The 12534-nt window shown below is 46.4% G+C and overlaps 1 protein-coding gene across 5 annotated transcripts in view; it reads left to right on the top strand.

The window, feature by feature from the left end:
- LOC309664470 (uncharacterized protein) overlaps window positions 1–12534 on the top strand; it is an 84619-nt gene that overhangs the window by 66412 nt on the left and 5673 nt on the right. For all 5 annotated transcript variants that reach the window (XR_014265766.1, XR_014265767.1, XM_082469957.1 and 2 more), the window contains exon 2: window positions 12190–12355. Coding sequence is in view for 3 of the 5 variants with exons in the window: in XM_082469957.1 (XP_082326083.1) it covers window positions 12190–12355 (166 nt within the window). In the remaining 2 variants the exon portion in view is untranslated. The remainder of the gene's footprint in view (window positions 1–12189; window positions 12356–12534) is intronic.

Below are 12534 nucleotides of genomic sequence, written 5' to 3'. Positions count from 1 at the left end.
CCAAGTTGTTACCAAGCGTCTGGCCACTGTTATGGCATCCAAAATACATTATTCCTAATTTTCACAGTAGCTCTGTATGATTATATAGATACATTTTAGATGAGGAAACTGAGGCTCAGAGAGGTTTAATAACTTGTCCAAAGTCACACAGCGAGTAAGTAGAAGAGCCAGGATTCTAACCCATGTTTACGTGGCACTGAGGGTTCAGGATAGGCAAGTTTCTCAGACTCTCTTTAACATGATCCTCAAAGAGTTGCTTCTAATTTTGGTTGAAATATATTCCCAGAATCCCAATTATGGGCGAATCCTGAAATGCCATTCAACACTGTAGGTATAAACTCTCCTTGCGTTGTCATCTGCATGGGGTGTCCTCCACCTCCTCTGTCAGCACAGCCTAACTGAACCCTCCAGAGCTGACTACAGATCTCCATCGGGTGTCAGGCCCATCCTGGTCTGAGGTCTAGGCTGCAAGGCATTCGTTCTCAACTGAACCGTCTCTCCCAGCGTCAGGGGATGAGAGCAGCATTCAGTGTTGGTCCCCACCTTCTCTGCTGAGCTGGGGGTTAGGGTCGGGGTTTTCCCTTTGCTGGTAAATTAGGGCAGTGTGGGTAGCACTGAGCCTTTACACGCCTGCAGGGGTCAGACAGGCACCGAAAAGAGTGAAGAAAATCAAGAGATACAGAGACTTCCTGGGGGTCAGGGGTGTGGGCAGTGGGTCCTGGGGGGCTGGGAGCCCATGTCCCAGCTGAAGTTGCAGGAGTCCAGCCCAGCAGATTTTCTTCGAGGCTGTACACAGACCCAGTGTTACCAGATTTTCTGATTTTTTTTTTTTTAAGAGAAGCCAGAAATCTAATTTTCTTTGGATAGCATCTCCTGATTAAAAAAAAAAAAAAAAAAGTTTGGCTCAAATTATTTTTGAATAGTCTGACACTGATTTTGGCTACTGGTTGTCAGTTTGCAACCCTTGGTGTTTGGGAAAATCCTCACGTGACTTCCTCCTCTTCTCTCTGCCCGGCCTTCCTCCTCCCCTTCTCCTTCTCCAGTCATCTGAATTACTTTACCCTCTTTTTATTCCCTGGTACCTTTTAAAATCATGCTGTAGGCCAGATTCCAGTCTCATGCATAAAGGTTTTTCTCTATGCCTTGGGAATATTTTTTCCCCAAAGATCTCTAGCTCTATTTTATTCCCTTCTCTTGCTCTCCTGGATTGAGCCCTTCCCTCTCTCTCCATTGCTTCTTCCAGCAGCAGCTAAAAGGCTAACCTGATCCCTTTAACGTGCAGTTTCTCTTTACGGTGCCTCCATTATCAGTAATGTTTATCTCAACATCAGTGTCTCCCCAGGACCGTGTACCTGCTTTTTTGCTTTTACCAATGGCAATATTCCAAGAATAATTACCACTTTTCTGCCTTTATCCCTAAACTCCAGTTTGCGCCACAACCCGGGGCCAGGAAACCACAGCTGCAGTTCACAGGAGAATATCACCAAGGACCCATCTCTCTTTCACGGGATGAAAGGAGTTTTTGTGTGGCTGGGTGGGAGGGAACGAGTTACGGAACAGGGGCAGTGATGAGAAGCTCCTGGTCCAAGCGCGGAGCCACGCAGAACTGTGCGGTCTGTGTATCCAGCCTGAGCCCACACTTAATCTGCTTTCACGCAGAGCTGAGCTGCTGCCATGGGAAACAGAAGCGGCCAGACTTCTCCATCAACCTGCGCACGCCAGCAAAACGCCGGCTGTGAGGTGCATAGGCAGTGGATTGGATTGTTTTCCCCGGGGGGTATTAAACGTCAGTGGCAGCAGCAAAAGCCCTGGCACGGAGGACACAGGCTCCCAGCCCCCAGCCGCAGCCCCAGAGCCCTGTTCGCCCACTTTGTTGGGGAGTCAGGGCGATGAACATTCCTGTGTTGTCCTGTGATTCCTTTGAGCGCAGATGAACTCTCGAGGTGCAAAGAACGCATCCTTTGCTTCAGATACAAGGCCCAGTCAGCAGCTGTGACAATAATAACTAGAGCCTCCAAAGTGGCCCAGCCTGGGCGCCTTCAAGATTGGGGGGATATTGAAAAAGCACGTCACCAGTGTCGCTCTGGCGCTGGCAAACAGAAACCCACAGGATCATTGCTTTTGCAAGTGCAGGAGAAACCAATGCAGCCTTCTTTGGGGAAGGACCCAGAGGACAAGGAACTCAACGCGGTCCTATTGCTTCCCTCCTTCCCCAAGTGGGGAGCCCTCACCTTGTCTGACAGCCTGAGATTTCCAGTAAGTGAGACCTGCTCCTTCTGACCCGGCTCCCCATGCAGAAGCCAGTGGCTTATGCTCAACAAGCCCAGATACAGTCTGCAGACAGCCTGGGGGAAAATAAACCCCACTGCCGATGTTCTCTTTCTCTGCTTCTCCGACCCGCTCTGCTAATCCCCTGTGGGAACCTAGTCTAACACATCAGCCTCTCATTGACCTCAGGACTTGATGGGAATCTCATTTTAAAGGGGATTTGGAGAAAGGGCAGAGTGGGATAGAAAAAGACCACGGGGCAGGGAGACAGGAGACCTGTGGTCCGGCCTGCATGTGACCTTGGATAGGTCACTTCACCTCTGGGGACCACAGCTCCCTTGGGTCCTGCCAGCCCACAGTCTCGGAAATAAAGGCAAAGGAGAGTGGCCGAGCCCACTCTGGGTGCTGGCGTTTTGCAGAAGCCCAGCACCGGTAAGGGGGACAAAAGGAGGACGGAGCGTTTCTTGTCCTTTTCTCTTTTTCTTTCTTTCTTTTTTTAAAGCTCTTGCAAACTTATAAATTGGTCGGGACCGCAGTGTTCTCTGAGCCTGCCGAAATAGCTCGAGCAGTGCCAAGAGGTGAAATGAATTCCTCATAATTTTGTTTTCATCGTTCTTGCCTTGGGAAAGCCAGCGAACGCCTTCCTCTCTGAAAGCAACCTTCACACAAGAAAGGAAAGATTAATGAGAGCTACTGGGTAAACAGAGGAGTGTCTACAGAAAAATTCAGTCCGGCATGGCACTGTCTGTGAGGCCTGGCAGCCTTTCCGAGCCAGCCCTGCTCCTCTCCCCGACCCGAGGCTTGGCTAACAGATCAATTCTTCAAAAGCCAGGGATGGCCCAAGTCCACACAGCTGTTCTGTTAAGAAGATGCTCAAGCTGCAGTCCTCCCTGAGATGAGGGATTCAGATCCCTCAGGCCAAGGTTAACAAAGACTTTCTGGTATATCTGTACAGAGGTAAACTGTCGGGGATAGAGGCAGAGGTTTAAAGTTTCCTCTGGTCTCAACTGTTTATTCCAATTTACTAATACTTAATTTTTTCTTATAAAAAAAAAAGCAATTTCAAAATCAAGATTATTCTGAAAGTTTACTTACAGGCTCTTCTCAGGTTCTTCTCTGAGTGCAAAAATGCCCTTTCCTAGGGCTCTGAGTCTTGATATAGAACACGGAAAAAGGAACCAGAAGTGACAAGAGGGTCACATAGCCATGAATCAACCTCTTTAATTCCCCAGAGAAGTGACTAAGTCGTTTAATATTGACAAAGGGGATACCAGATGCAAAGAAACTACATATTTCTTTCTAATATTTTTGTCGGAATAGATGTTGCAGAAATCAATCCTAGAAAATAATGAAATAGGGTATTTTCAAACGTCAGAGAGTAAGTTACGAAAACTTGGGTGGTCTCTTGCCCTCTTCCTCTTCTTCCTTCATTCATACTCCCCACCCCCATCCCTACCCCCACAGGTGGGACCAAACATTCACCATCTCCACTCCCAACCTCAGCTGAAGAGACAAATTGCATGAAGGAGCCACCTCTGTCTTGATGACTCAGGAGAGGTGTAGTAATCTGTGTCATGCGTCTCAATCTTTTTTTTTTTTTTTTTTGTAATATGTATTTATTTATTTGGCTGTGCTGGGTCTTAGTTGTGGCATGGGGGATCTTTATTGCGGCATGTGGAATCTTTAGTTGCAGTATGCAGGCTCTTAGTTGCGGCATGCGGGAACTTAGTTCCCCAGCCAGGGATCAAACCCAGGCCCCCTGCATTGGGAGCGTGCCGTCTTAACCACTGCACCACCAGGGAAGTCCCACACGTCTCAATCTTGCTGGGACTTTCCATCTTAGAAATTTAGCTTCAAGTCAAGAGGACCAGCTTGCGTGGTGGCAGGGAATTAGGAAAGCTCAAAACCCTTCCACAAAACTGCTCTTCACTTTTTGATTGGGACTGCAAGAGCTTTTATCTTAAACATTCACACATTCCTGTAAATTGGTGCAGCCACTATGGAGAATAGTATGGAGGTTCCTTAAGAAACTAAAAATAGAGTTGCCATATGATTCTGCAATCCGACTCCTGGATAAATCTGGAGAAAAACATGGCCCGAAAGGATACTTGCACCCCAATACTCATCGCAGCCCTATTTACAATAGACAACCATGGAAACAACTTAAATGTCCATCAACAGATGAATGGATAAAGAAGATGTGTTACATATCTACAATGGAATATTATACAGCCATTAAAAAGAATGGAATAATGCCATTTGCAGCAACATGGATGGACCCAGAGATTGCCATACTGAGTGAAGTAAGTCAGACGGCAAAAGAGAAATATCATAATATATTGCTTATATGCAGAATTCTAGAAAAAATGACGCAAATGAACTTATTTACAAAACAGAATCAGACTCACAGACTTAGAGAACGAACTTAAGGTTACCAGGGGGGAGGGGAGGGGGGAGGGCTAGTTAGGGAGTTTGGGATTGATATGTACACACTGCTATATTTAAAATGGATAACAAACAAGGACCTACTCTATAGCACAGGGAACTCTGCTCAATAGTCTGTAACAACCTAATTGGGAAAAGAATTTGAAAAAGAATAGGTACATGTATATGTATAACTGAATCACTTTGTTGTACACCTGAAACTAACACAATATTGTTAATCAACTATACTCCAATAAAAATAAAAAGTTGAAAAAAAATTCACACGTTCCTGCCAAAATGCAAACATCCCTGAGAAGGGTCAGTGTAAAGAAAAATCTAAAACACGTAACTGTATAGACGAGACACTGAAAACCCATGTCAAACATGGTGAAGATACACAAACATCTGATATTTGGGAAACACAGCCATCCACTGATAAACAGTAGGGATCCAGCAAATTTTGTGAGCAAATTAACATTACAAAAAAATCAGCGAGCATCACTGGAGTGGGCTGGAGGGGAGTGAACACAGGAACAGGGAGCTGAGTTAGGAGGTAGAACAGTGTATTAGTCAGGGTTCTCCAGCAAAACAGAAGCAATAGGGTGTGTGTGTGGAGAGAGAGAGGTTTATTTTAAGGAATTGATTCACATGATTGATTGTAGAGGCAGCTCGTCTAAAATCTGCAGGGTGGGCCGGCAGCTGGAGACCCAGGGAAGAGTTCATGTTGCAGCTGGAGTCCAAAGGTGGATTGCAGGCCGAATTCCCTCTTCTTCAGAGGACCTCAGTCTTTTTTCTCTTAAGGCCTTCAACTGATTGGACAGGGCCCACCCACATTTGAGAGGATAATCTGCTTTCCTCAAAGCCTGCTGACTTAAATGTTCATCTCATCTTAAACACATCTTCAGAGTAACGTCTAGATTCATGTTTGACCAAATGGGTTCTGTGGCCTAGCCAAATTGACACAGAAAATGAACCATCACAACCAGATTGAGTACTAGAAAGGAAAGACAAAGCATAGGGCTTTGTTTGTTTTGCTTGTCTGTCTGTTTAGGCTGTGAAGGATGAAGGGACAGAATTTGGTAGCTGGGGGGAGAGAGAGGAGAGGAATCAGTGCTGATCAGAACTTCCCGTCCTGCGAACAGGCAGGGACATGGGTCTGGCCTTAGGAGAGGACGTGAGGCATAAAGGCGGAGAGCTGAGAATTAGCCAAACGTGTGCTTGCAGGGCAGCATCCACGCATTTCTGCCGAACTGAGCTGCAAGTTGACACTCTGAGATGGAATGGATGTTCAGAGGGAGCCAGTGTGGAAGCAGGAGACCGAGGATGTCTGTTTGTGGCGTGCTGGGCTACACGGTACCTTCCTGGCACCCAAAGGGCTGAGGCTGCTGCCGAGTTTAAGTGCATAGAACACATTCAGGAAAAGCAGCAGGAGCACGGCTTCCTCCACTGAGGTGGAGAGGCGAGTGGTGGCGGGAAGAGAGGTATTCCAGACAGAGGAAACAGCACCTGCAAACTCATGGAAACCAATGAGAGGGCTACAAGAGTCTGGATGTGACTGAAGTGTAAGGGGCTAGGGACAAGCGGTCCCAAATGATGCAGGCAAGCCTGCCGGGGCCACATCCGTGACAGCCCATCATGTCAGGGGGCTGACTTAGTCCAGAAGGTAGCGAGAGCCCCTGAAGCAAGATGTTCTCATTCAAACAAGAAGGTCCAGACTACAGTGCAGATGGCTGATCGGGTCATCCGGAAGAAATGCTGGGGGTCCAGGACAGGGAAGAGTCAGGGAAGGAGAGTCGGAAGCAGGCTAGTGACCGTGAGGGCAGGAAAAAGAACAAAGTCCTGGAAATGGCCCTAGACTTTGGTGACCAGGAGGTCACTGGTGCTCTGGCAAGAGCCATTTCAGTAGAGGGGTGGGGGCAGGAACCACAGGTGAGGAGGGGAGGCGCAAGCCAAAGGTCACTGTGTAGCTGTGTTGAGGATGGAAACGGAGAGGGGAAGGCAAGTCTTAGAGAGGCAGTGATTTTGGTTTTTGGAAGGACAGAGAAAACTTAACATATCTAGCTCACAAAGGAGATCAGAGGAGGAGAAAAGGAAGAAAGCTGGTGAGGATGGTCTCAGCCCTCTTGGGGAAAGAGAAGAGGGGACCGTCTGCTCAAAGAGAAGGGAAGGAGACAGAGGTTGCTGGGTTGAGGAGAGCAAATCTGGGAGCAACTGCTGGAAGAAGCAGTGGGAGGAGGGGGAGACCCCAGGCCCCAGGGCCCATCACGGGGAGCCAGGGAGCATGGTTTGGAGAGCCGCCTGGCAATGCCCAAGCTGGGAGTGGGAGAAAAGGGCCAATTGGGTTTAGACCTTAGAGACTCCTAAAACTGGGTGCAGCTTGAGGTTGGGGGGCTGGGATGCAGGTGAATGAGATTAAACGATTGCTGCAAGATGTCTTTCCGGTGCTTCCAGTGAACTTAGAGAATAGAAGAGCTATGCTCAGCGGAGAATCTCAACCTGATTCAGCTCAAATGTTCCTTAAAGACTCTGAGTCTGCAATTAGTGGGCTGGACTCTTTAGAGAGCGTCTGTACTCCTCAGATAAATGGCTTCAGAACAGCAGTGGTCCTGATATGCAGGAACCATCCTGATTCCAATGCTAGGGCCTGCTGGCCACCAGCCCACTAAGACTGGGGCCCGAACTTCCAGGGCGTCTCTAGAATTCTGCCTGGGATGGCCGGCAAGGAACAGTCAGTCGCTACTGAAATGACTGTACAATCCTGGGGTCAGGAGCATCTCCTGTTCTTTCTCCTGCTGTCAGGAATCTCTGCCCCACAGAGGTGATTTTCGATCTGAGGAGTCATGAAGCATGGATAACCTGAGGCTCACTTCAGACCCACGTGACTCATCCAGCCCAAAGATACCTCTGGAGAACTGAGATCGGGAGAGGGTGTTTTGCGAGGCTGCAGGGCCTGGCATTAACAAGTGTAGTCACTTTGTCCATTTAGTAGCTTTTAACCACTTAAAAATTGTTGTAGTCTTTCCTGAACGACCTATTAGAGGTAATAAGTTCCACATGTTGAATGAACAGAGAATTCTGTCCCATGAGGCCAGCTGTGCCATCTCTGTTTTAAAATTCTCTCCTTTCAATTTCAGAGTGATATTCCCAGGTCTATTTTTTCTGAGCTCATCTAAGTGATGTCCTTTATCATGCTAGGTCTTGATCATTTCTGCTGCTTCAGTACTGAAGCCTTCCAGTGTTTAGTACCCGCTTCTGTACTGACTCGGCTCCTCGCCTCCCACCTCCCACCTTTGCCTTGTGTCCTCTCCGGGACCTTTTCTAGCTCCATCAGCTTTTTCTTCCTATTCAAGTTCACTTTTTCAAGCATAACTGGGCTAGGTCCCGGGACTCTCCTAATGAAAGAGGGGTGGTTCTAGAAGCTCACGTCTGGCCGTTAAGACATATGCACGCATAAGGCAGTCTAGACAGAAGGACAATGAAGTTATATAGAAAGGCCTATGGGAACCCCAGTGAGCACCACTGAACCCTCTGGGGTAGAGAGTGGGGTAAGGGAGCGCCAGAGAGAACAGAATGAGGCTGAGCGCAGCAGGTGGAGAAAGCGGGAGGAAGGAGCCACACAGCCTTGTAAGTGCCAGAGGAGTGCTGGTGGATGCCCACGGGGAAACCCTCCCCCTTCCGCTTCCCAGACTCCCTTACAGTCAGACCATGGATATGCGACTCAGCCTTGGCCAATGGGACCTGAGGGAAAGTCTCTGAAGAGCTCACAGGAGAGTTTTCCTCTCTCTTAAAAAAAGACGTCTAAAAGAAGAAATAAGTTCATCTTTGCTACACATGGCTGTGCCTGCATGTGACTTCTTGAAAAGCTGCATCCATTTTCGTAACACGAGGAGGGGAGACACAGCCCAAGGATGGGAAGCATCTGTGTCCTCAGTAGTGTCTGTAGCACCTGAACAAACCCTTGACCCCCTCTGCCCCCAGAGCCCTGATATGAGAGACAAAACATATTCAATGGTTCAAGCCAGTTTTTAAAAACTAAACGTTACTTTTTAGAGCAGTTTTAGGTTCGCAGCAAAGTTGAGCAGCCAGTACAGCGATTTCTCCTGTACACTCTGTCCCACACATGCATAACCCACCCTCACCATCAACATCCCTCACCAGAGCGGAACATTTATCACCACTGATGAATCTACATTGGCACGTCATAACCACCCAAAGTCCGTAGGTTATATTACACATCACTCTTGGTGTTGTAACTTCAATGGGTTTGGACAAATGTGTCCACCATTATAGTGGATACTCAGTCAGAAAGAATAATTTCACTGCCTTAAAAATCCTCTGTGCTCTGCCTGTTGATCCTTCTCTTCCCACCAACCTTTGGCAACCACTGATCTTTTCATGGTCTCCATAGTTTTGCCTTTTCCAGAATGTCATATAGTTGGAATAATATAGTATGTAACCTTTTCAGATTGGCTTCTTTCACTTAGTGTTATGTATTTAAGTTTCTTCCATCTCTTTCCAAGATCAAGCCATTTTTAAGTACCACTTTCTTAAGGTATAATTGACATACAACAAACTGCACATAATTTGATGAGTTTCAATGTATGTGTACACCTGTGAAACCATCATCACAAGCAAGATAGTAAACATACCCACCCCTTTTGAAGTTTCCCTGTGCACCACTGTGACCCCTCCCTTTCTCCCCTCCCCACTCCACCCTAACCACAGGCCACCACTGATCTGCTTTCTGACACTATAGATTAGTTTGTATTTTCTAGAATTTTATAGATGGAACCATACAGTATGTAGTCTTTTTTTTTTTGGTCTGTCTTTTTTCATGCAGTGTAATTATTCTGAGATCTCTCCATGTTGTTGCAGATATCAATGGTTCATTCTTTTTTATTGCTGAGTAGTATTCCATTGTACGGCTATACTACAATTGGTTTATCCATAAACCTGTTGATGGACAGGTTGTTTCCACTTTGGGGCTATTAAAAATAAAACTGCTATGAACATTTGCATATAAGTCTTTGTGTGGGCACATGCTTTCATTTCTTTTGGGAAAATACCTAGGAGTGGTATGGCTGCATCATATGGTAGGTGTATGCTTATCTTTCAAGTTTTCTAATGTGGTTGTACCATTCTACATCCTCTCCAGCAGAGTGTGAGAGCTCCAGTGGCTTCATGTCTTCGTTAGCACTTGATATGGTCCATCTTTTTAATTTAACCCACTCTAATAGGTGTGCAGTGGTGTATCAATGTAGTTTTAATTTGCATTTGTCTAGTGAGTAATGATGTAGAGCATCTTTTCATACACTTATTTGCCATCCCTATATCTTCTTTGGTGAAGTGCCCATACTTGTCTCTAATTCATTTTTAATACAACTGCCACAGTAACAATTTCTTTCTGTCGAAATATGTATCTTCTTTACAAAAAAAAAATGCACATTCATTGTAGAAGATCACCCTTAACTTTACCATTCAAGATGATTCTCTGTTCATTTTATACATTTCAAATATTTTTCCAGTTTGTAAGTTGTGTGATAATTTCATTATAGGTTTATTTTTAATATATAGAGGTTTTTAAAAATGCTTTCACTCTTTGTCTTTGAAGCCATAATTATAAGATCTACTCTCCCCACAAGTTTTGTTTGTTTGTTTGTTTGTATGGTATTCCTATTTAAATATTTAATCTAATATTTATTTGATAAGTTATAAACTGGGAACTCATATTAGTTTTCTATAGATGTTGTAACAAATGGTCACAGATTTAGTGGCTTAAAACAACACAGATTTATTGCCTTATTATCCTGGAGGTCAGACGTCTGCAATGGGTCTTAAGCGATTAAAATCAAGACGTCAGTAGGGCTGTTTCTCTTTCTGGAGGTCCCAGAGAAGAATCTGTGTCCTTGCTTTTTGCAGCTTCTAGGGGCTGCCTACATTCTTTGGCTAGTGGACCCCTGCATCTTTATCTATTCCGCTGTCTCTGAAAAGATACACAAGAAACGGATTAACTGTGGTTGCTCCTGAGGAGAGGAGGGACCTGGGTGGCTGAAAGACAAAGGTTGAGGTGGGGGACTTTTCACTGCATTCCTCTGGTGTATTTTGAATTTTGAATTGCATGCACTACTGCCTATTCGAAAAATAAATAAAACCTCAACAGTAATAATAAAAATAGTCATTAACTATAAAATAATTTAATATATTGCATAATTTTACAAATATATTAAAGTTCTATATATAAAACTATATGTCAGTAACTTACTATAGTATTAATGTTGGAAAAATAAGTAAACAATCAAGCAGATGGACTGCATTTGAAGTCAGTTACTAGCTGTGTGGTCTTGGACAAGCCACTTACCCTTTCTGAGCCTCTGTTTTGCTCTGAGCACAGTGACGTCTGTTACTGGGCAAATCAAACGAGAGTCAGGTGGAGAGTGGGCGCAAGGGCTGGCACTGCGCACGCGCGCGGAGCTGGTGCCTGGGGTGCGGATCGGCTCTGGGAAGTGGGAGGTGGTGGGCAGAGGACCGGAAGGTAACAGAGCAGGACCTTCGTGGGGAGGGTGAAGCAGCCCTGGGCCAGCAGTCCGTCCTCTGGGAAGCAGTCATTCTGGTTCCAAAGGCACCTCTAGCCCGAAAGCCTGCAGCGCTGGTCCCGCAGTGGGACTTTCTTAGTCCCTGGCCTCTTCTTGGCCTCTTTCCTTTCAGCCACCAGCAGGGTAAACGCTTTGAGTTTATACGGCCCCAGACGCCTGCCCAGGCCGAGTCCCTGATTGCTTCCTGGCGGGTGCGGGAGGACAATTGAGAAGCCAGAAGGGCTGCTGGGACCCCTTCCCCGCGGCCCAGTGTCTCCTGAATTTCTCCTCCTTCCCGCAGTCGGGCGCCACCTGCCGGTGCGCGAGCCGCCAGCGCCTTCCCGGCAGTTCATTCTCCGGAAGGAGAGGAGTCAGGAATCAACTAGTGGGGCAGGAGTTAGGGAAGTGGCTTCTTCCTTACCTCGTTTTGGTCGTGGGTAAAACTGAAGCACCGAAAGTTTGCGTCACAAGAGCAGGGCAGGGAGGCTGGGCTGCCGGGAAGTCCAGCCCGCGACCCACCCGGCTCAAGCTGCGCTGTCCTTTCACCTCCTAACCCACTTTTAAAAATCAAATTACGCTCACAGAGAGAACAAGCTAGTGGTTACCGGGGCGGGGGACAAACCGGGGTGGGGTAGTGAGGGTAGGATAGGCTCAAGGCTGTATTGTACAACTCTGGGAATCTAGCCAATATTCTGTAATAACTGTAAGTAGAAAGTAACATTTAAAACTGTATTAAACATTTTTTTTAATGAAAAAGATAAAATTCTGTAAAGGGAAATCAAAGATGGCTTGTTTTCATCTGGTCTCTGTAGTCCCCTCCCCCCAGCCCCATACAGTTGCTCAATTGTAACCAACAAATTTATTTGTTCATAAATTAGCAGTGGGAAAATGGAAATGTCCTAACTTAATTCTTCCTTCTCTGTAGCATCCCTGACTCACTCAGACTGGCCTCCCGTAGTGCCTTGAAGAGAGCTAGATTTAGAAGAAATATTACTTCAGCTCTCAGGATGGAAAAAGATCTAGCCAGGAGGCAGAGACTCTGGAAAAGTGCTAATAAATTGTTACTGCCTGCTATTAAAAGGATCGATAAGGTAAGGCCAGAAATGACTGATGGGAGGGACTTGGGCTTTGAGAACTAAGGGGGGGAAGTGGTGCCTGACGGCTCAGAACACCTCTGGCCAGGGCAGTACCCACCTTCTTCGGCAGAACCTTGGGCAGCTTCATTCATTGCTTTGGAGATCAGTAGTCACTGATGCTGGTTATGAAGAAT

Source organism: Balaenoptera physalus (genome assembly GCF_965194825.1).
Source record: "Balaenoptera physalus genome assembly, chromosome: 7".
NCBI classification, from domain to species: Eukaryota; Metazoa; Chordata; class Mammalia; order Artiodactyla; family Balaenopteridae; genus Balaenoptera; species Balaenoptera physalus.
This window is presented reverse-complemented; position numbering and strand designations above follow the sequence as displayed.